Raw genomic sequence first — 24,487 nt, 5'->3', positions numbered from 1 at the left:
AGAATACTTTCTGGAATTAAATAAGCAGGTGCATCCCTCCAGAGAAAGATTACGCATTCCATTCCAACAGTCTATCTCTAAGATTTCCATGTGTAGGTGGAATGCATGTAATTCTCAGTTTGATTTGGATACTCTTATGCATAGCGATGGGTTTCCCCATGTATCAGACACCCGGTTGTCCCTCCACCTCACAGCCCTGCTTTTAACACCAGTGCTAATATACATTCAGTTGGTCTTGGATTTAACAAACTGCAGGCTAGTGTTCAAGGAACCATCAAGGCAGGTTATGTAGCAGGTAGGATGGGGAAGCTGTTATTTTAAGTAAAAGATTCTTTAATTTCAGCTATTGTTACTTTCAGCCACATGTATCTGTGTCTTGGAGTGTCTATGTAGCTAGAAGCAGCTTCTCTTATCAGTGATTTCTCTCAACATATCACAGGAGAGACTCTTTACTCCCACTGAGTCTTGGCCTTGAGAAGCCTTTACAATGTAAAGGCCACAAAATATACAGTCAATTCACTTTATATTCTGTGAAGTGCTTTGAGACGTCTCAATGACATGATAATGCGCTGCATCAAATGCAAGGATTATTATTATTAATGTAGGGAGTAACACGTTGGAATCAGCTTCTATTGATAATAATAATCCTTGGATTTCATATAGCGCCTTATCACGTCTTCGTAACATCTCAAAGCGCTTCATAGAATACACTATAATTTGAGGGTGAAACGCAGCAACCAATTGCACCACAAACAGTCGTGGATTGAGTGACCAAATTGTTATTTTTTTTGGAAGGAATTATTATCCCCGGAAAAGCAATGGTAATGCTCCAACCCATTTCTACTCCAGATAACTTTCACTGAGAAAGTTTTAGTGTGCAAGACATATACAATATCACAATTGCTAGGCATTTAAAAGGAGTGGAACATGCTGAGTGTTCAAACACCAACTTGTGAGGGTAGCCATTTAGAAGATCTGCTGGAGCTTTGAGAAAACAACTGTATGACTTCTTCCAGCAAAGCCCAGAGTGAATATTCTTTTTCAACACAAAGCACCCAGGACACAACTCCTCAGCAGCAAATCAATGATTTTGAGTTGAGTCCTACTTAACAAACCGCCAACAATACATCTCGTCAAATGTTTGTTTGTCCTGCCCCCGCCTGGTCACATGCAGGGTACTCCTTGGCCCCCTTCTTTTCCTTATCTACATGCTCCCTCTCGGCAATGCCATCCACAGAGATGGGCTCAACTTCCACATGTATGCGGATGACACACAAATCTATTTCTCCTCCTGCTGTGACTCTCAGTCCGCTGATGTCCTGTCAGCTTGTATGATGGACATCAAGGCCTGGATGAGCGCAAATTTCCTGCAGCTGAACATCATCATCCTCTTTGGCTCCCGTTAACGTCTTCTCTCCTACGGGTCTGAACTCCTCAACTTCCCTGGGCTGTCCCTCAGACTCACCAAATCCGTGAGCAACTTAGGCATCAGGTTCGATCCCCAGCTTTCCTTTCTACCTCACATCCGTTCCCTGACCAGGACTGCTTTTTTCCACCTCCGTCACATTGCCCACCTCCTTCCATATCTCACAACTAAAGCAGCCAAAACCCTCGTCCACACCTTTGTCACTTCCCAGCTGGACTATTCCAAAGCCCCCCTCGCTAGTCTTCCCACTTCCACCATACGCAAAATTCAACTAATTAAAAACCCGCGAGATCCGTACCCTGATCATATCAGTCCTTGTCAGACTTCACTAGCTCCCAATTACTGAACAGATCGACGTGAAGATCCTCTCACTTGTTTTCAAATCCTTTCATGCCCTCGCACCTCCCTACCTATCCGATATGTTTACACCCCACTCCACCACCCACTGCCTCCACTCGGCTGGCTCCGGTCAGTGTTTCGGACCCGAGCTGGGGGTTGGGGAGGGTGGAGGGAAGGGGCGGAGAAGGCTGATCGAAGGCACGGTCGAAGAGGAGGGTCTTGAGATGGGTTTTGAAAGGGAAGGGGCGAGGTGGAGGGACTGCGGTTTGGAATTCCAGAGGATGGCGTCAGAGTAGCTGAAGGATTGCCCGCCAATGGTGGGGTGGGCAAGGCAGGGAACGTGAAGCAGGCTGGAGCCCGCCGAGCGGAGGGAGTGGGCAGGTTGGTAGAGGGTTAGGAAGTCGCAGATGTAGGGGAGAGCCAGGCCATGGAGGGCTTTGAAGGCGAAGACCAAGATTTTGAACTGTATCCTCTGTGTGATGGGGAGCCAGTGGAGCACTGAAACTCTGGAACTCTCTCCCTCAGTCCTTCCGCCTTGCTCCCTCCCTCCCCACTTTCAAATCCTTCCTTTTTCCTTAAACAACAACAAGATTACATTTGTATAGAGCCTTTCACTTCGGGAGGACGTCCCAAGGCGCCGGACAGAGTACAGCATTTAAAGACCTTCCTTTGATCGCACCTTCAGTCACCTCCCTCTCCCCCTGGAATCAGACTCCACCACTGTCAAGCGCTCCAGGATGCTACCCTGCTTTATAAATGCAAGTTGCTGTTGTTGTTGTGTACATTGCTACATTTCGGGCAGAGATCCACAGAAACAACTCTTCTTCACTTTCTTAAAATGCCTGCTACAAGCTGAAAGTTGATACACAAACACATGTTTAATCTAGCAGTGAACAGAATATTGTGGAGTATTTGGTTGATTGCCTTTGAAGATAAGGGAGTATCTATAAAAGTTTCCACAGGAGATTCAATGAATGACATGGAGTTCATGTTGGGTTGAATGCCCGTTTCTCATTCCATGCCTTCTTATGCTCTTATATAGGATTATGAGGTTGGTTAAAGAGTGCATTGTGGTGACGGGACTTGAATGATTGGTTTGCATTTAATGTTGGGAACTAAATGGGGATAATAATAAGAATAATAAGAATAATAATCCTTGCATTTGATAAAGCATTTTTTCACGACTTCGAGACATCTCAAAGCGCTTCACAGAATATACTTTAAAGTGAATTGACTGTATATTTGTGGGCGAAACACGGCAGCCAATTGCACACAGCAGTGTCCCACAAATAATCGTGCATTGAGTGACCAAATTATTATTGTTTTGTTTCTTGAGGGATAATTATCAGGCATGTGGAGTAAGGAAACTTGCCCAAGGTTTTGCCTTGCCCGGAATTGAACCCAGGTCTCTTGCTTGTGAGACGAGTGCTCTAACCACTGAGCTACAAGACTCCATGATTTTCGGAAATGGAGGTGCTCAAAAGTTGTTCAAAGGGAAATTAAGTGAAAATGGGTTATTTTCTTTGCGTGATTACCATTCCTTTTTTTTTGCCAGGAAAGTGTGGAAAATGATTTTCTATTGAAAAGCAATGATTCACTTATATCGCAGCCCATGCTTTGATCACATTGCTGATTAAACTATTCAATATTGAGCCTAACAGTCTTCAAAATTAGTGGTGACAATGGTACTTATATAAAATAGTGTAATAGCTTTTACTATTAAACAAGCACTCGCTAATAAAAAAAAGATGGATCATCTGAATGAAAAATAGGGTTAGATTGAAAATGACCTAATAATAACATTTTTAACATTAAAATTGATTGCTCAGATGGCTAGAATTTAAATTGTACATGTTCCCCATTTCCAGTGGGATGAAAAATATAAATTCTGAGGGTGGTCCTATTTTTAGCTTATTGTTTCTACGTGTGGTGATTCAGAAGGAAGATATCTCTTGCTACAAAATATTTTGAACATTCCACCAATGAAGGGAATTTTAAGAGTAACCGAAGTGCACTAAAAGATGCAAGAAATATTTGTAGGACATTCTGGGGGGGAACATGTGGAGGTTAAACAGTAGTAAAAGTTTATTTAAAAGCAAGGAAATGATGGAGCTATATTGCAGCGAAAATATACAGAGGTAAATGTTAAATAAATGGATTTAAATTATTACAATACAGTATAAATTTACATTTATATAGATTATAGATTTACATTTCACATCAGAAGGATGTCACCATGTGAAAGGCGCTGTAAATGATCACTGTAAATATGCTGTAAATATGCTACAGATCTAGGAAAATTTAGGAGCTTTGCTGTTAGACAAATATGTTGGAAGATGCTGTTTTATATAGCTTCATCATTAGCATACAATTTCTATACAATACAATTTACATTTATGTTGAACCTTTCACATCAGATGGTTGTCCCAAAACACTTTGAGTGTTAGATAAGCACTGGAACTGGGGATGGGCTGGGCGGGGGACTATGAAGGCACAGACTAAGCACTTTTTTGGTTTAAAGCGTCAAAGGCCCAATTTATTGGAGGAATATATTATTTCTTTATTTGTTATACTTAATGCAATGTTAACTACAATTTCACATAGTTTCGTGCAAGAGGCAAGGATGGTGACTGAGGAAATAATAATGTTGCCCGCTGGTGGAACCACATCTAAGAAGGTCCACATCTAATGCAAAATTGAAATGAATTCACTTTTCAAAAGTTAATAGGGAATCTGAAGCCTGTCGGTTTGGTATAGGTGAAAGAGTAATAGGTGAAAATTCTACACACTGAAATTCTTGTGCCTCTGAAATGCCCAAAGATTCAGTGAATTTGGTGGAAAGTACCTAATTTATAATCATGACTTTATGGTTTTGCATGACTCTTGCCTTGTAAACATTGGGGAATCTCTTTTCTCAATGGAAGATAGGTTCTTGATGCTTCTCCCATCTGTTTCCCTGTAAGGACTAGTTAGAATCTGTAATTATTAATTTGTCATCTTTCTAAATTCTTACCATAGATTACTCTCTGGGTACTGCATTGGGGTTATTACTGCTCAATGAAGGCATCTCTTGAGTTAAATTGTGCACATGATAAAATACGATAACTTCCATTTATATAGCACCCTTCACGCGAGGCAGCACCTTTGAGCACTTAAAAGATGTAGTGAAAGTGTTAATGAAACAGTAAATTTCTGCCAGAGCATATTGAAAATATGGAATACTGTGGAGGTCCACTCTGACTGCTCATTAAATTATTTAATCATTAAAGCACAGGTTTTCCCAAGGTCTTCATAACTGAGGCCAATGTTTAAGCAGCTCATGACACTATAAATAACAAAGCTATGTGGAGGATAGTACAGCCACAAGATAAACGCTAAATAGTTTGGAAGAAGATATTTTAGGATATGAAATATGCTGCAGCAACCAAAAACATGTTGCTTTACCATGTGAAACCTTGCAGACTGACTTCCCCGTTCCACATTTCTAGCCGTACAAGTTATAATCCTATGAAACCAACAGCAGCCATCACGCTAACACAAAAGATGGAGGAAGCCTGGTATGACTACATTCTCTGTATCCAAGCATCTGATAGTAGAGAATGCAACTTTGCCATCTACCTCTGTCATCTTGGAAGAGACTTAGTAAATGCAACCTTTAGCCAAAGCTCAGTGTTACAAAGTACCTGTTAGGCACATAGAAATACAAAAATGCCTTTCAGCTTATCAAACCTGGTCTGCCATTTTTTGAGATCATGGCAGCTCTTTTCATCCTTCTTTCTATTTTCCTCATTGTCCTTACTTTTCAAATACAGTGGAATCCTCTTTAGCCAGACCCCAGTTAACCCCGGACGCCAGGTAAATCGAGCAAAACCCCCAAGCCTGATTCTTTTGTATTCTTGCCTTTTTTAAATATGCCAGTTGTTTTGAACAAAATCCTGGCTAATCTGGTCAAAATGCCGCTCTGGTCACCGCTGAATGTACTCACTCGGACCTTCTGTGTCATGAATGGCTCCAGGTGGGAGGAATCTAATTGTGATTGACTGACAGCGGACTCCAACCACTCCAGGCTTTCACAAGCGGCTGGAGTTGGGCTGTCAATCAGAGTGGGGGCGGAGGAACGGGGAAGAAACAAAGGAGGAAATAGGAGGAGTCAAATTGCAATTGATTGACAGCTTGTGAATGGGTGGAGTGACCAAACATTTTTTAAGGCTGTCAATCAACAACGACAACAACTTGGATTTATATAGCGCCCTCCACGCTGGACGGCGTTTCAGAGCGCTTCACAGTAACGGATCCTGGGACCAAGCCAGGGGGAGGGGGAGGAAGGTGACCAAAGGCGCGGTCCAAAAGAGCGGTCGAAATCACCTCGGAAGTGCTGCTAATTGATCCCCATCCAATGGGGATGGCTATGGAAGGGGGGGACACCGCTCTGCTCCTCTGCGGGAAGAGGTAAGGGAACTTTGATTAGCTTTGGACGCCTCTTAAGCTGGACAAAACGACCGACCCCCAATGTGTCTGTCTTAACCGGTTCCACTGTATCTATCTGTCACCATCTTAAGCACCTCAGTCTTCTGGAGCAATCCTCTCTGTGAAGACATGTTTCTGTGTTCAGTTTTCTCTAGGATGGGTCTATGTTGCAAGAATGTGATCAGATCTTCTGGATGCTACTGCGAGAGGGAAGAGCCATTTCTCAATACTTCATCACTTCAAAGCACTGTAAACGCAGCAAAGACTTGAATGTGGCACCTGCTCGAGCTTTGCACCCAATTTCAGGCCTCCAGAAACAAAATATCGCACTATCATGCAAGGATTATTATTATCATTGTTTGATATAGCGCCTTATCACATCTTTGTGATATTTTGTCACTGCATATATATCACTGCATATTTTGTGGGTGAATCGTGGCAGCCATTTGGGCAGAGCAGTGTCCCACAAACAGACCAAATATTTTTTGAATGGATTATTACCCCGGAAAAGCGAACCGCTAATCGACTGATAACTGAGTTCTTATTTACTGCTCGGTAAACAGAGGCATTTGGAGTAAGGAAACTGTCGAGAATCAAAACCAGGTACTCTCGTTTATCATATTGAACCGTCTCAAAGTGCTTCACCGAATATACTGTAAAATCAATTTACTGTATATTTTGTATGCAAAGTATCTCTCCCATACCTTCATTTCCTGTGACTAGATTTCCCTTTTCATTTCTAATTAGCCCTACTTTTATGTGTTTATAAAATCCTTAGTATTTTCCTTAATGTTCCCCTCATATTTACCTCTCTTGGCCTGCCGAATCTCCTTTTTTGCTTCCTTTCTATATTTTCTATTCGTTGCCTGATTTTCTTTTGTTTTATTTTCTTTACATTTTTTGTATGCCTCTCTTTTAATTCTTATTTTTCATTTTGCTACACATCCAAAGAACCCTGGTTATAGTGGTATCCCCTTTATTAATTGTAGGTATATGCCTATTTTATATGCCTATTATATGCTGTGAAGAACTTTGAGTCATCTCAACAAAGTGATAAGGTGCTATTTCAAATGCAAGGATTATTATTATTATTATTTTATACCCTGTTTATCTTGGCTTTGAAAGGGTCCCATTGCTCATCCACCAGCTTTTCTATCCAATATAGCCATTGAAAGCTCCCTTCTCATCTCTTTGAAATTTGCCCTTTTTCAATTGGGTACCTTTATCTTTGATCGATCTTCCTCATTTTCAATTTTAACATTAACCTTACAATTCTGTGGTCGCTGTTTCCTAAATGTTCCCCTAGGATCACATTACTCATTTGCCCCATTTCATTTCCAAGAACAAGATCAAGAAATGCCTTCCTCCTAATTGGACATTTAATTGTGAATATAAAGAGTCTTAAAACCTGAACATTTCAAACTAAATCTCTTTTTGTGTTCAACATCAGCCAGAAATACGTCAGGCAGATTCTTGTACATTTGGCTGGAGGAGTCTTGGCAGCAGTAGTCATTAGTCTGATTTGGACTAACTCCAGACTGGCACGTGTGAATTTATGAGCAACATCTTGTTCTTTCTCAAGTTTCCTTTTGAATTGAGTGATTTTCTGAGTAAGTGACATCTGGCTTGGACCTATCCTGTCTGTCGTAAGTGTATTGCTAAGTCTGGATTGGGTCTACCTACGCATGAGTTCAGATACATGTCTTAGAGAATCTTTGGAACCTGGATGTAGTCTCACATCTCAATGTACCCAATTCTGCAATACCTTACCAAAACCATTAAATAACCAAGGCCATTAAAGCCAGAAGTTCAGGTTGGGACTGTATCTTGTTGAGGTAAAATATTTTTTGAAGGGTCTGCCACTCAGCTGCACATTTCTAGAACCATAGAAAATTGCGGCATAGAAGAAGCTACTTGGTTCATTGTGTCTCCCTCAAGAGCAATCCTTTCAGTCCCATTCACGAACACTAGAGATTCATATTGACATGTTTTGGGCTTGGTTCATCCTAAAGGGCAGATTCTTATAAGCTTATAATTGGTACTTCATTACAGATTTAATCATGAAGCTGTTTTTCTGTAAGTTTATTTTCAGAACTACAGAAAACTGAACAGATTTAAGATTGAATTCAACAATTTCCAAAAAAACTTGGTACTCTGAAACGCTACATAAATAGAGTAAATCTAGTCACAGGTAGAATTTTACCCCAATGATGCTTAATCTTCACAAATTTATTGGAATTTTTTTTAATAATGAATTTTACTGAATTGGAAAACCGCTAATAAGGTTTCTCTTAGGACAAATTTGTCTAATGTAAAGATTCATGGATCTAAGTGATATAATTTGATTTTTAATGAGTTAAATAGATATTGGGAGTTAATTTGCAGTATTCCCAATTGGATTCAATGTCTTAACCACAAATTTCAGATAACAAAAACCTAAGATGCCTGAGTATCAAATCGTCAAAGTCTGAAAAAAAGACCACCACGCAAAACCCAACAGGAACAGCCAGACACTCACTGGCCTTTTTACTCAATGCTACCTTCCTCTGTGGTCAGACAGATTGCTACCTTGTGGTCTTGTAGCGCTTCATTTCCCACTCTATCTCTGTGATCTGAAGGCCTTCGTAAACATAACTCACCAGCACAGATAGAGCACAGTCTTGTATCGTTTGTGACATTGGACAGCTGGTGTTGCTCAGTACCCTTTTACAAAAAACTTAAAACGTTACTGTTAATTAAACCTTCCCTTTTCTGTAAACAGGAAAAGTTTACTGTAATTAATCTAAGGATGGATTTTTATATAGATCAGATTTAATCCGTTCTTCCTGTTGGCGAATATTTCTGAGTTGACGCACAGATGCAAAAATTGTATTGTTTTTGACCTACAATACATGTGTCCAGTACTTTTGAAAGATATTTGTCACACTAAACCTTGGAAACTTAGTTCTGGTTCAGTCTCTTCTGATTACGTTCAAGAGCATTGGTCAGCATGGAGCACGCCCAGCAGTTATTATTTACAAAGGGTTGTGAATCTATTGCAAACACTAAATTTTAGATTTAAATTCTCAATCTTTTTACTCTATTCCATCTGTCCTCTTTCCATCTGTGGCCACATTGCCTGAATGAATAGTCTGTGTAGCAGCCTGGCAAGTTGGTGGCACTCTTACCTCTGGGTCAGAAGGTTGTGGGTACAAGTCCCAGGTTGGGACTTTGAACTCATAGTCTAATCTGACACTCCAATTGCAATGCTGGGGTGTGTTGCAATAGAGGTGCCATCCTTTAGCTGATTGTTAAACCGAGATTCCGTTTGCCTGTTCAGCTGAACGTTAAAGATCCCATGGCACAACTTAAAAAGAAAAGGGAGTTTTTCCTGGTGTCTTGACCAACAATCCCCCAAATAAAATTGGTCATTGTTTATGGTTGTTTGTGGGACATCGCTGTGCACAAATTGGCTGCTGGGTTTTTCTACAAATACACAGGAAATAATTCTATGCATCCACTCAAATATACCAGCTCAGTAATTATAACCGAAAATACCAGGAGAGGAAAATGGAAACATGTACAATAGAACAAACAAGCAATAGAAGGAGAAGCCAAAAGAATTAAGTTGGTGGATGATAGAGCAAGAAAGAAATAAAAGGGAAAAGTAAAAAATAAAATAAAAATGATACCAAAAAAATGTAAAGGATTAATCTAGGCAATGAGGAAGTAAGATTGGTAGTTACAGTTACACTGGAAAGCTCAGGTAGAATATTTTATAGAATTGTTTTTAAGTTAATATCTTTCCTTCCCTTGGTTTCCAATGGTATGCACCATCCTCAAACTTCTGTCAACACCACTGTATGAGCAGATGTGCGATCATAGCCTGAGGTTATGATCCCTGTGATTTCCTATCCTCTGCTGTGGAGAAGTCTGGTGTTCGCTCCACTGCTTTGTGCCACTCCCTGTATGAAGGAAGCCCCGATTGCCAAGCTCCAATTAAAAATAATGTCTTATGTCTACTTCTGGAAGTGAAGCATGAGCACTTCCAGCAGTAGAGCTATTAGGCGTAGGAGTGGGATTGATACCTCCCACTTCCAGTTACTCTGCCAAGGTCTAAGGAAAGTTCTTTGCAAACACTGAATTACAGTGTCTAGTGTTAGTTGTTTGATGTTATTACAGAGATAGTTGTAAGACATTGCATTTTACTAACATTAAAAATAATCCCTTAAAAGTTCTTGGATCGCCCATCAGATTCTCACCCACCGCATTTATACAACTATGGGTGAAAATCCATGTTCCACTGAAGTGAATGCCTCAAGATTCTGGAAAGCCAGGCTCTGATACCACACTGCTCAGCCCCAACTTATACTGTGCTTCTTGAAGTAATTCACAATAAGCGGTACAGTGCAAACAGGGCAATAGAATGTAAGAATAAAAATGAAGTATGTAAATTGAAACCAAATGAAATGCAGTATCAGATGTAGACCATTTAGCTAGTCAATACATGTTTCCAATTGGATCAGAGATCCATTCGCATGAAGGGTGGAAGAGATGATTGGAGAGATTAAATGCCTTAATGACCCAGTCAGCTGGGAGGAAGTGGACTCTGTACTGCTTTATGTAACAATAATAACACCCTCTACATGCTCCCTCTTGGCGACATCATCCGCAGACATGGGGTAAATTTCCACATGTATGCGGATGACACCCAACTCTATCTTTCTGCCTCCACCCTGAACTCCAGGACTACTGGCGTCTTGACTGACTGCCTGTCCGACATCAAGTCCTGGACGAGGGACAACTTTCTCCAACTCAACGTCAGCAGGACCGAGGCCCTCCTGATTGGCTCGCGCCAGCGCCACCGCATCTCGGCAAACCATGGCTGGACACACAACCTCACTAAGCCAGTCAGGAACCTGGGTGTCTTGTTTGAGCCTGAACCTTTCTCCCCCACATCCACGCCATGACCGGAACTGCCTACCACCACCTCCGCAATATTGCCAGACTTCACCACTGCCTCACCCCTCAGGATGCCGAAACCCTCACCCACGCATTCGTCACATCAAGGCTCGATTACGGAAACTCCCTCCTCATCTGTGTCCCATCTGTGGGCAGGAAAATGATGGCAAATGCTATCACACATTTCAAGCTGAGCGATGCTGCTCACCAGGAAGCTCACAGGGAGTTCCTCATACCTACTAGTCAACTAGTGAGTGCTGGAATTTAAGATGGCCAACTAGTGATTATCTTCCTTAGCATGTGGGGTGGGGGGGAGGAAAAAGTGAGAGGGGTCTCCTTGAAGCTGAACTGGCTCCAAGGTCCCATGCTTGGCAGCAAATGTTGGAATTGGCGGAACCTAACTGTTGGAATGATTTTATTGTTTTATTATTTGTGATTTGTTTTTGTGTTACCCATGGAAAAGCTGAAAGCATCAGATATTTGTTCTGTTTAACAACTAAGGTTCGTATACATAAGTATGGGAGGGCTGATTTTGCCACAGGATGTCAGTGCATAAATCATTGACACCCCAACCATATTTTCCCTCTTATTTTCTGCCCTCTCTTCCTCATCTTTCTCAGAAAGTGTTCAACCCCTTTTACCTTCTATTTGGATAAAGTTATAATAATAATCCTTGCATTTGATATAGCTCCCTATCATGTCATTGAGACATCTCAAAGGACTTCATGTGGTTCTAAGGGCAGTTCATCTAAATGATCAGAATGTTGGCAGATTATTAATGACCACATGAAGGGAACAGAAGATAGTAGGTGAGCAGGAGCTAAACCCCTCCCGGAGGAGTTCAGACAGAGCCCCATTAAAAAATAAACCTTTTATAAAGGATTATTCAGGCACATTTTGTGTAACTTTACATGTAAATTGACACTAACATGCTATTTAACACTGGTAATCAATGACCTTATGATATTTAGCACATTAAATGATCCCCAGGGATGCTTGGAAATACGTTGCACCCTGTCATCAGCTCGTCGTCGTATAGGTCAATGTAATGCAATGTAACAGCCACTGTCAATCAGCTCTCAATGACTTGTATTTATATAGCACCCGCGACACTATCCGTGGGGTCTGTAAAATTCTAATCCACTTTATAAAGGGGCACAATCAGGACTGCCCCTGATCAGTGTGACCGCATTGGAACCTATAACATCACTGTGAATGTATGCAGAAGGGTAGCCAGCCTGCTCCATGCTTCAGAGCAAATCTTCACGCTTCAATTCCTACTGGCGCTCCAATGTATTTTCAAGTGTGACACCAGATTAGCACGGTGCAGTGTCAGGATTTGGGATTTTCAGGAGAAAAAATACTCGCCTAATTTCATTACAATTTCATGAACCTGCATTATAATGAAACATGTTATAAGAGGATTCCATTGTACTCTGTATGTCAGTCAGACCTCCTGCAGTATATAATTGTAGGAGGTGTGTCATTCAGTTCTCTTGCAAGCTAACCTGTCAACCACTGCTTCAACACAAATACAGTCAATCTTCATCATAACAAACCATGCTTATATTGCGGTCCGACTGTATTAAGAAAAATTGAATTCCTAAATATCTTCATATTTGAATAGTTTGTAAAATTTTTGCTGAACTATGTCCATTTTATCCAATAGGACGGTGATCCAGTGAGGCCTGGTGTAGCTATGACTGACCTAGCGACAGGCTTGTATGCTCACGGAGCTATCATGGCTGGGCTGCTTCAGAAAGAAAAGACAGGGAAAGGGTTGCACATTGACTGCAACTTGCTTTCATCTCAGGTATGTAGAAAATGTGTGCATTTAACAAAAAAAGAAAATTTGACATAAGTATTGTGTGTAGTTTTAGAATGTGGAATGTTCATTTAATGGATTATAGCTTTTTTCTGCTTCTTGTGATAGGGACAGTAATAATAACAATAATAATCATTGCATTTGAATAGCGCCTTATCACGTCATTGAGACGTCTCAAAGCGCTTTCCAGAATACATTGTAAAATGGATTGACTGTATATTTTGTGGGCAAAACGCAGCAGCCAATTGTGCACAGCAGTGTCACACAAACATTCTGTGGAATGAGTGATCAAAATATTTTTTGAGGGCTTATTACCCCCAGAAAATGATCCGCCAGTCAACTAATAAGGATTGCTAGGTAAACACAGGAATGTGGTGTAAGGAAGCTTGCCTAAGGTTTTGTCCCATCCGGGAAGCGACAATGCAACTGTCCTAGGTCAGAGAACATAAATCAGCCAGGCAGCTCACTCTTGTTGTAAAATATGTGTTTGTGGACATAGGTGAGATCAGGATCAGGCTTGATAACGATATCCCTTACTGTTGAATAGTGAGTGAACATTTGGAATTTTGACTCAGTCATGAAGAGCAGGCACTCAAGACCCATCTGAAGCCGTAGCTCTTTGACCGTGTTTTTGGTCATCATTGCCTTCCTCACCCCTTGCAGCTGAAACTCTAGCTGAAACTGGTGCCCAGTGTCAAGCGCTTTGAGACGTCCTCTCTATGTGAAAGCACTGTATAAACATGTGTTGTATATATTTTTTAAATGAGAAATGAATCCAAGTAAAGCAAAACATTTGTTCTGTTCGACCATGCATTCAGCTATAGTCCACGTGTGATGAATTAATTGTGCTGCACATATCGTGTATAGTTTTAACATTTCCATGCACACTGACTTTAATAATCTGCCTGATATCATTTCTGTTAGGAAAATTGCTTTACTGTGGCAGGCAGGCAGTAAACTTTTAACCTTAGACAGATGTTGTGTTCTTTCATGTTATAAAGCTGGATGATTTCAAGTTATAAAAAGTTAGAACCCTTGAGCTTTTACATTGCAACAATGTCCTTTGGATGCTACTGTAAATAATAAGGATGTGGGTTTGGGATGTGGTTTCAATTATGCTATTTCTCTTATTCATCTATTGTGGTTATCAAGCTTTTAGGAAGTTTTTAATATCCTTCCTGTATTTAATTACAACCAGGTCCTTATTTACAAGTAGCCCAAGTGGACTGTTTAATATTAAAATTTGATGATTGAAAAAATGTAACACTTTCAGAGATTTGCTTTATTAACGTTGTGTGAAATTAATTCTCTTTTACACTTTTAAATGGCTTCTCTCAGTTAGAAAATCGTACGGATTAAATTCCAAGAAAGTGCTGTCAAGTTCAAAACTATTAAAACCTAATATCAGCCTCAAGGAAGTGTGGAACTAGACAAGTTTAGCCACGTTAAAAGAAAAAAAAGAAAAAATCGTAAAAGGTTTCTGCTGCTGGCTAAAAGATTAGGAATCCTGTATTGTTGGATTTTTCTAATTTTGGAGAAACTAATCCATAATTATTATTATAAATATTAACGAGTTGCTTTTTGGCAACGTCCAATATTTTACTACTAAAGCATTGTGGCTTAGATTACTTGTACCAAATTTATCCAAGTTTAAATCTCCTCAGCCTTTCTACTTTTGACAAGGTTTTAAGACAGTACAGCTGGAGATGTAACAGCAAATATAGAAACTCCAAGATGGTTAACTGTAATTGCAGTAACCTTCATGTCCAATCAATAAATCATTTTACAACTGTCTTTGAAAATCTACTGTCCAGTGAACACTGTGGAGTTTTATATTAGAAATCCTTTCATCAAATAGTGAACTACCTATTGTTAAAGTTTTGACATATTGTCAGCTGCTATCCATAAAGAGACTGTGCTTCTGAAATGACTTTGTCAATCTGTGATTATTATCAACAATCTTGTTATAACTGCACATTTTTAAAGTAGCTCGATTTAGCAGCAAGACAAAATCTCCTTACCTTAAAATACTTTTAAGTATTGTTGCTGTGTTTAACTTTTGCATATTGTTATTGCAAATCCATTCAATAAATTCACATAACCTACTATGTTGTGGCTCATACTGTGCATGAATACAGCTGTACATCGCCCAGGGCAACCTGCTGATATTTTGACTGATTACATATATTTAATGTATATAAAACCTGCGCTCACTACAGCCTGTGAGCAGTGTAAGTAATTCAAGCACATGCATCACCCTGTATTGCCAGGTGCCCCTGTTAGTGTAATGTTCAAATTCACACGTCATCAATCATTTTTCTTACTGTTCTCTTACCAAGAAATCCTTGTTGCCTTCTTTTTTTAATTAGGTTGCCTGCCTTACTCACATAGCTGCAAATTATCTCACTGCAAAAAAGGAAGCAAAAAAGTGGGGAACTGCACATGAGAGCATTGTTCCTTACCAGGTAAGAACTTTTTTCTTTGATACTTGTTGAGGGTGGCAGGGATACCTATTTGCTCACCCCACTTTAGGAAGAACATCAGCGCCATAGAGAGAGTGCAAATGAGATTTACTAAGATGAAACTAGCAATGAGTGACCTATAAACTGAGTCTGGAGGAACTGGACCTATTTTCTGGAACAGATAAAGTTGAGGGGAGATCTGATGGATCCCTTCCTGGTTGCTCATTCCAGCTGTTCATTATTCCCTTCTTGAAGAAAATCTTCCTGGTTTCTATCATAAAATTAACCTTCATAACCCTAATCATGCGTCTTTTTGTCCTGGTCCTTTAGTATATCTGAAATGTTCTTGATTTACTTCCTCTATTCTATTTAATATGATACATCTCTATAAAGGACCCCTCTCATAGTAATCTTTGCAAGGTTGAAGAGCTCCAGATTATTTTGTCATTTCTCTCACCTTTTGGTTAGATTCATGAGCATAAGCTATATTAGGGGTTTGAGCTCATATTCCAGTGCAGTGCTGGGGGGGCACTGGATTGTCAGAAAGTGCAATCTTTTAGATGAGATGTTAAACCAAAGAACCGTCGTTCTCTTCATGTGGGTTTCAACGATCAAGAACACAGTTCAACAAGAACAACATTTATGTAGCGCTGTTCACACGGGGTAGTATTTCAAAGCAGTAGTAAAACTTGACACCAATAGTAATAATAATAATCCTTGCATTTGATATAGCGCTTTTCACGTCGGGAGGACGTCCCAAAGCGCTTCACAGAACACACTGTAAAGTGAATTGACTGTATATTTGTGGGCGAACGCGGCAGCCAATTGCGCACAGCAATGTCCCACAAACAGTCGGGGAGCGGCGGCAGGAGAGCGCGGGGAGGAGCCTGGGCCTACTGACCCAGGTACTTAAACTCGACGCCGGAGCGAGTGCAGCCAGTCGGGGAGCGGCGGCAGGAGAGCGCGGGGAGGAGCCTGGGCCTACTGACCCAGGTACTTAAACTCGACGCCGGAGCGAGTGCAGCCAGTCGGGGAGCGGCAGCAGGACAGCGCGGGGAGGAGCCTGGGCCTACTGACCCAGGTACTTAAACTCGACGCCGGAGCGAGTGCAGCTAGGGGAGGGAGGGGACGGAGCGGGGGAACTGCGACGTCATAGATTAGTTTTCAGGTGAGTGCGCGCGCAAAAAAAAAAAAACCCTCTGCGCCCCCCCCCCCCCCCCCCCGGGCTCACATCAGAGCCCACTATGGTCCTGTTGGGTTCGCTGCCCCAATCTGCGGGATAATGCCATCCACCTGACCGCTCGCTCCCGGTCCCCGCGTGCGCACTATGGCTGCCGCTTTGACCCGAGCCCCCTCACCCCCTCCCTCCCGCCCCCCTCCTCTCTCCCCCCAAACCCTCCCCCCTCTGCATCTCTCCCGCTCTCTCCTCCTCTCTCTCCGTCCCTCTCGTCTTCTATCCCCACTTGACCCTCCCACAACCTCCCTCTGCTCCAGCCTGGGAATCCTCCGCCGGGCTCACCGTGGCACTCGGCGTTGGCTGTCCAGCAGCAGCCACACCGACTGCCCCATTCCCCACCACACTCGCCACCCACCCCGGACACAGACCCGGGGAGTCAACCTCTCCTCCCTCATCCCCATTCCCCCCACCCCTGCCTCACAACCTGGACCCCCCTCCCCTCCCACACACCCTTCTGTCAACCGCTCCCTCCACATCGGACTGCAAAATGTCCGCTCCCTCTGCAACAAGGCCCTGGTCATCAACGATCTCATCCTTGATGAGAACGTTGATATCATGGCCTTAACAGAAACCTGGCTCACCCCAGGCGACACCTTCCCCCTCACGGAGGCCACGCCACCCGGCTACACCTCCCACCACATCCCCCGCCCCAACCGCCGTGGCGGTGGTGTTGCCCTTATCTCAAGGACACCACTTGCCCTATCCCCCTACTCCACTGGCTCTTTCCCCTCCTTTGAGCACCTCACCCTCTCCCACCCCTCATTCCTCTCCCTTAAAATCCTCCTCCTCTACCGGCCCCCTAAAACCTCTCCCACCTTCATCTCTGACATTTCAACACTCCTCACATCTCTTTGCCTCTGCTCCGATCGCCTCATCATCCTGGGCGACTTTAACCTACACTTCACCCCCTCCTGCTCCATCTCCACAGACTTCTCTTCCCTGCTCTCCTCACTCAACCTCTCTCTACACATAAACTCCCCCACTCACAGTCACGGCCACCCACTCGATTTGGTGATCACCCGGGGCCTCAGTGTCTCGGATGTCACTATTACCGACAAGGCCATCTCTGACCACCACTTCATCTCCTTCACCACCTCCACCCCCCTCCCCACCTCCACCAGACCCACCACCATCTTCTACCGCCCTTGGAAGAAGTTACCCCCACAATCCCTAACCGATGCCTTGGAGTCCTCTGAACTCCTCTCCCTCTGGCCTTCAACCCTCACCGACCCCTCTTCTCCTCTCTCCCTCCTCCACAATACCCTCTCCTCCACACTCGATACTCTTGCCCCCATCACTTCCCGCACTGTCTCCTACTCCCGCTCCTCCCCCTGGTACACCACCCACCTCCGCTCACTGAAAAGCCAGGTGCGGGCTGCTGAACGCACCTGTGTCAAATCTGGCCTAACGGTCCACCGACAAATCTGGCTGGACCTCCTCAAAATTTACCGCTCCACTCTAGCCTCGGCCAAGTCGTCCTTCTACTCCAGGATAATCCTGGAGGCGAAGAACAACCCCAGGCTACTGTTTTCCACCACAACCCGACTCCTCCGTCCCCCCCGCCACCCCGCGCAGGTCATCTCCTCCAACCTTCACTGCGAGGAGATGCTGGATTTCCTTGAATCCAAGATCAAGGGAATCCGCTCCGCGGTCACTTCCCCTCCAACTTCCACCCACCACCCACCCCTTCCCTCCCACACTCCGACTCCTACCCATCCTCCCCTACACACCTTCGTACCCGTTTCCCCACCCTCTGTCACTGAACTCATCCTATCCCTAAAACCAACCACCTGCTCCCTTGACCCCATCCCCACTCCACTCCTTATCTCCCAGCTCCACTTTCTTGCCCCACATATCACTGACATCATCAACCTGTCCCTCTCCTCTGGCTCTGTCCCCATTCCATTAAAAACTGCCATCATCACGCCCACCCTGAAAAAACCCTCCCTTGATGCGTCGCAGCTATCAAGCTACCGGCCCATCTCCAACCTCCCCTTTCTCTCCAAGGTCTTGGAAAGAGTTGTCGCCTCCCAACTGCGCTCTTTCCTTTCCACCCATTCTCTTTTTGAACCCCTTCAGTCAGGTTTCCGTGCTGCTCATAGCACAGAAACTGCCCTGGTCAAGGTCACCAATGATATCCTGACCATCTGTGACCAGGGCTCCCTCTGTCTCCTCGTCCTCCTCGACCTATCGGCAGCATTCGATACGGTCGACCACGCTATCCTACTCCACCGCTTGTCCTCCCACCTCAACCTTCAAGGCACTGTCCTTGAATGGTTTAGGTCGTACCTTTCTCACCGTCTTCACTTTGTCTCAACGAATGGCTTCTCCTCCACCCCCCGTACTGTCTCATGTGGTGTCCCTCAGGGCTCTGTCCTCGGTCCCCTCCTCTTCACCCTCTATATGCTCCCCCTTGGTGACATCATCCGCAGACATGGAGTTAACTTCCACATGTATGCGGATGACACCCAACTCTACCTTTCCTCCTCTACTCTCAACTCCACGACCACCGATGTCCTGACAGCTGCCTGTCCGACATCGAGTCCTGGACGAGAGACAACTTTCTTCAGCTCAACGTGCGAAAAACCGAGGCCCTCCTGATTGGCTCACGTCAGCGCCTCCGCACCTCAGGCGCTGACACCATCAGCATCCAAGGCTGCACTCTCCACCTCTCAAAGCCAGTCAGGAACCTCGGCGTTTTGTTCGACCCTGAGCTGTCCTTTCTCCCTCACATCCGCACCACAACTGGCACCGCCTTCCATCACCTCCGGAACATCGCCAGACTACGGCACTACCTCACCCCTCACGCTGCTGAAACCCTGGTCCACGCCTTTGTCACCTCAAGGCTGGACTATGGGAACTCTCTCCTCGCCGGCCTTCCCGCCACCTCCCTCCACAAGCTGCAGGTCATTCAGAACTCTGCAGCTCGTGTACTGTCCCGCACCAGGCTTCGGGACCACATCACTCCCACCCTCGCTCGCCTCCACTGGCTCCCCATCCCCCAGAGGATTGATTTCAAGATCCTCATCCTCACCTACAAGGCCATTCACGGCCTTGCTCCCTCCTACCTCTCCAACCTACTATCCCCCTACCTACCTGCCCGTACCCTCCGTTCCTCTGGCTCCGGTCTGCTCCACGTCCCCCGCCCCAACCGCCCTACCATCGGTGGTCGGGCCTTCAGCCTCTCAGCCCCGAGGCTCTGGAACTCCATCCCCCAGTGCCTTCGCCTTGCTTCCTCCCTTTCCTCCTTCAAGGCCGGTCTCAAAACCTTTCTCTTTGACCGTGCCTTCAGCTCCCCTCTCGACTCTCTTCCCCCTCCTCGCTCCCTCCCTTCCCTCCCCTCACCCTGACCATTTCCCCCCTCCTCGCTCCCTCCCTTCCCTCCCCTCACCCTGACCATTTCCCCCCTGCTCGGGTCATGACCCAACTGTGCAGCGCCTTGGGACGTCCTCCTGACGTGAAAGGCGCTTTATAAATGGAATCTTGTTGTTGTTGTTGTTGTAGATTGAAAATGACCAATTTATTATTGTTTTTTGTTTTGGAGGGATTATTATTAGGCGTGTGGAGTAAGGAAACTTGCCCAAGGTTTCGTCCTGCCTGGAATTGAACTCAGGTCTCTCGCTTGCAAAGCGAGTGCTCTAACCACTGAGCTACAGGACTCCACCAAGGACTCCACCAAGACAGAAAGAACAGGGAGATGACCATGCACATGGTCGAAGAGGAATAATGATAATAATCCTTGCATTTGATATAGCTCCTTAGCGAGTCTTTGAGACGTCTCAAACCATTTCACAGAATATACTCTCAAGTGAGTTAACTGTATATTTTGTGGGTGAAATGTGGCAGCCAATTGCGCACAGCAGTGTCCCACAAACAGTCGTGGATTGAGTGACTAAATAAAAAAATGTTTTTGAAGGGGAAGGCATTATTACCCCCGGAAAAGGGATCCACCAATTGACTAACAACCAAGTTTTTACTTACTGCTAGGTAAACAGAGGCGAGTGGAGTAAAGAAACTTGCCTAATGTTTCACCGTGCCTGGGAATCGAACCCGGGTCCTCTCGCTTGTGAGGCGAGTGCTCTAACCAATACGCTACAGGACTGAACATGTAAACTAATAAGGTGCTAAAATTGTAAATTCTTTTTAGAATCTGTCTCCTTTTTTTGCAGAATTTTCTAATAATACCTTTATCCTCCAAATATTCTGCATTACTTCAAGATAGAGAAATGCAAGATTATCTTTTTAATTGATTATTTATTACTGCATTTGAGAGGCAGACTATCTTTCATTATAATCCTATTTTTGCAAGTTATGGCATTTCCTTCATTAGGAACTTTTCTGGGGTGCTGCCATGCTACACAGATGGCCGGCCTCTTATCACATAATGGATGAAGTACAGCCCTTGTGATAGCTGACCGAACAACACGTAATTATTGTTACTCTATTCATATCCTTGAGGGAACCTTCAAAAGGTTTTGTTAGACACAATGACTATGATAGTTTTTTTATGGACTTATTCCAACAGCTTGTAACTGCTATTTTACTCTGTTTCAAAACGATTCACTTATTGAGCCTACACTCCAAATGAAAGTACTTTATATGAGGCATTGCCACAAGGAAGCAGGCCATTGGAGTGTAAAAATAATGAGTTAAACTAACAATATCCAATTGAGGTATTTAATACCTTTAAATATATCTGATCAGTTTCTGTTATGTCATCATACTGGCATTGCTTTATGCTGTTATTGCTAGTTGACAATTTATTAACATGTGATTATGCTACAAAACTTTATTTGAGGCTTGATAAACCCCTTTGTCAGTCAATTTAAAAGCTCCTTTGTTTCCCCTGAATAGTTCTACTGGGTCTTGAATTTGATACATTGTGGACTCAAGTCTAGCACACTAGAAATTGAGCTATCTGGGAAGCCTTTTATCCTGTAGAAGGCACTTTAAATATTACCATAAGGAGCTGGCAAAAAGCAAGGATGGCACTAACAATGCGGCTCATGATCTGTACAATAATGTGTTTTGGAGGTGTTTTAAAATTGTAACTTTACCACCTGCTTTAACCATACCCTTGAGGTTTTTTAAACTATTAAACACGTCATTGTTATTCTCGTAGCACTATATTTGTTGCAGATTCTTTTGTTGACTGTTTGGAAACCAGAAATTCCTTATGACACAGTAACGATAGTGGTAACCATGCAGCTTACCAGTACAAAGCGCTGGTAAGTGTCATGTTAAGGGTGAAGGCCTGAATGGTTCTGAATTTGATACATTGTGGTCCCAAGTTCAATGCATTTGAAACTGAGCTACCCTGAGAAGTCTTGCAAGTGCTTACAGTCACTTCCCCACCAACTCGGTGTCATGCTCCACCACTGTCAAGCGCTCTGGGATGCTACCCTTTGGGAGGGGTGCAATATTAATGCAAATTGTTGTTTGTTGTTGTTGTTGATGGCCTCAGTGTTCGGGAGCCTCAATATTTGTGCTTTCATTTCCTGTTGAAAGTGGTGTTTGAATGTGTCCGCCATGTGCTGGAGCAACTCTCACCTTGTTGTGCTTGTTGAACTGGGTTCAGAGCCTTGCTCTGAATATGGCTTCTGATTGACGATGGTCCCTGGGTCAGATTTAACTCCGTCAGAGAAATAATCCAATTTCCACTGGTTACTGTTTCTCATAAAAGTACCATGCAGGCCGGTTAAGGTGCTGCATCTGGGACGGACGACTTGTCCGGCTTAGACGGCGTCCGAGGTTAACCAAAGTTCCATTATCTCCTCCCTCCCATTGCTGTTCCCATTGGACGAGAAGAGGACCAATTAGCAGCGGCTCTGAGGTGATTGACAGCCTTGGAACGGCTTGTGAATGGATGGGATCCACCCATTCACAAGAGGCTCAGCTGTCAATCAATCACAATTTGACTCCTAATCCCTCACGTGTTTCTTCCACGTTCCTCCGCCACCCCCCCCCCCCCCCCCCCCCCCCCACTGATTGACAGCACAACTCCAGCCACTTGTGAATGCCTGGAGTCTGCTGTCAATCAATCACAATTTGACTCCTCCCACAGCAGAAAAACTGTGCATTGTAAAAAAAACAAAAAAAGCATGCTTCAATTTTTGAACATCAAAACAAATAGACTGTGGGGAAAAAGACATGTGGTTTTGCATAAAACGACATGTTTTTACAACACATTGTCATATTGTAAAACATTCCTAAACATTGGACTTTTATTGAACATAACTAATGAAAAACCATCAAGGGGTACGGGAAAGGAAATTCACAAAGTGGTTTGTTGCAATATGCTCTTAAAGGGAGAGATATTGTGAAGCTCTTCCCTATTCCATTTGCTAGCTTTAGATCAATACACATCAACATATCTTTCCGACCGGCTTACTCCCAAACTCACTACCCGCTGCCTCCGCTCGACTGACTCTGGCTTCCCGCTTGTTCCTGATGTCCTCTGTTCCACCATCAGTGGATGCGCTTTCATCCACTACGCCCCAAAATTCTGGAACATTCCTTCCCCCTTGCCCCCTCCTTCCCCATTTTCAGGTCACACTTGAAGACTTTCCTCTTTGACTGTGCCTACGGTCACCTTGTCCCTCCCTCTAGTCCTGTGACACTGCTGAGCGCTCTGGGGAGCTACTTTGAGTGATAGGCGCAAGCTGTTGTTGTTGTAACATATGGGCTGAATATTTTAAGAGCTCACTTTTCAGTTTTACATTCTCACCTAAACAACACACTGGAGGGAAAATCCAGAGGACATTTTGAAGACAAATCTCCTGCACTTCCAGAGCGTAGCGGATACCATGTTAGCTCAACAAAACAGTTGGCCTTTGGCCATGAAATTTCATGTTTGCGTGCTTCTAACTTGGCATATCTTCCCTGCCTGTGAATTAATTCATAGCATTGTATCCTTATGGCTGCAGTGATGTCACAAGGTTTGCACTCACAGTTACTCATGACAAATGGGATCGATTTCACAATTTGATAATTATTATCTTTAATATATCCAAATGTGCAGGAGATGGATTCCCCCTCCCCACCAGCACCACCCCATTCGCAATAGAGAATGGAGATTTTCATGATACTGGTTAGACTTGCAATTGAATTTCACAGCTGGTACGCAGAATTGATCGTTTATTTAAACCGCAAAGCAACTTACATAGTAACAGTATCAGACAGGAGTAGACTGCTGAAATTTCAATGAATCAATGAATTTCCTGAAATTTTCTGGGACAAAATAAATTTTCACTTAGAAAAATATGGGTTTGTTAAAGGCAAATTTTGTCAAACAAACCTGTTTTTTTGATGAAGTAATGCAGTGGGTGGATGAAGGTAGTGCATGCAGTTGATGTAGTTTATATGGATTTTCAAAAGGTGTTTGATAAAGTGCCACATAACAGACATATAAGCAAAATAGAAGCCCATGGTATTAAAGGGACAGTGGCAGCATAGATACAGAACTGACTTGGGGACAGAAAGCAGAGAGTAGTGGTGAATGGTTGTTTTTCTGACTGGAGGGAAGTGTGCAGTGGTGTACCCCAGGGTTCGGTATTGGGACCACTGCTGTTTTTGATCTATATAAATGACCTGGACTTGGTATAGGGAGTATAATTTCCAAGTTTGCAGATGATGCTAAGCTAGGAAAAGTAGTAAACTGTGAAGAGGTTGTAGCAGACTGCAAACAGACATAGACAGACTGGTAAAATGGACAAACACATGGCAGATGAAGTTTAATTTGGAGAAATGCGGAGTGACTCATTTTGGGAGGAAGAATGAGGAGAGGCAAT

General features: G+C 43.5%; 1 protein-coding gene across 5 annotated transcripts in view; it reads left to right on the top strand.

Moving 5' to 3' along the window:
* Positions 1-24,487, top strand: part of sugct (succinyl-CoA:glutarate-CoA transferase) — a 206,819-nt gene that overhangs the window by 68,225 nt on the left and 114,107 nt on the right. For all 5 annotated transcript variants that reach the window (XM_042331871.1, XM_042331868.1, XM_042331869.1 and 2 more), the window contains exons 8-9: positions 12,843-12,986; positions 15,368-15,463. In XM_042331871.1, the coding sequence (XP_042187805.1) occupies positions 12,843-12,986; positions 15,368-15,463 (240 nt within the window). The remainder of the gene's footprint in view (positions 1-12,842; positions 12,987-15,367; positions 15,464-24,487) is intronic.

The sequence above is a fragment of the Callorhinchus milii genome, unplaced genomic scaffold, assembly GCF_018977255.1.
Source record: "Callorhinchus milii isolate IMCB2004 unplaced genomic scaffold, IMCB_Cmil_1.0 Scaffold2, whole genome shotgun sequence".
Lineage (NCBI taxonomy): Eukaryota > Metazoa > Chordata > Chondrichthyes > Chimaeriformes > Callorhinchidae > Callorhinchus > Callorhinchus milii.
Note: the sequence above shows the minus strand (reverse complement) of the source record. Positions and strands in the feature narration are given on the sequence as shown.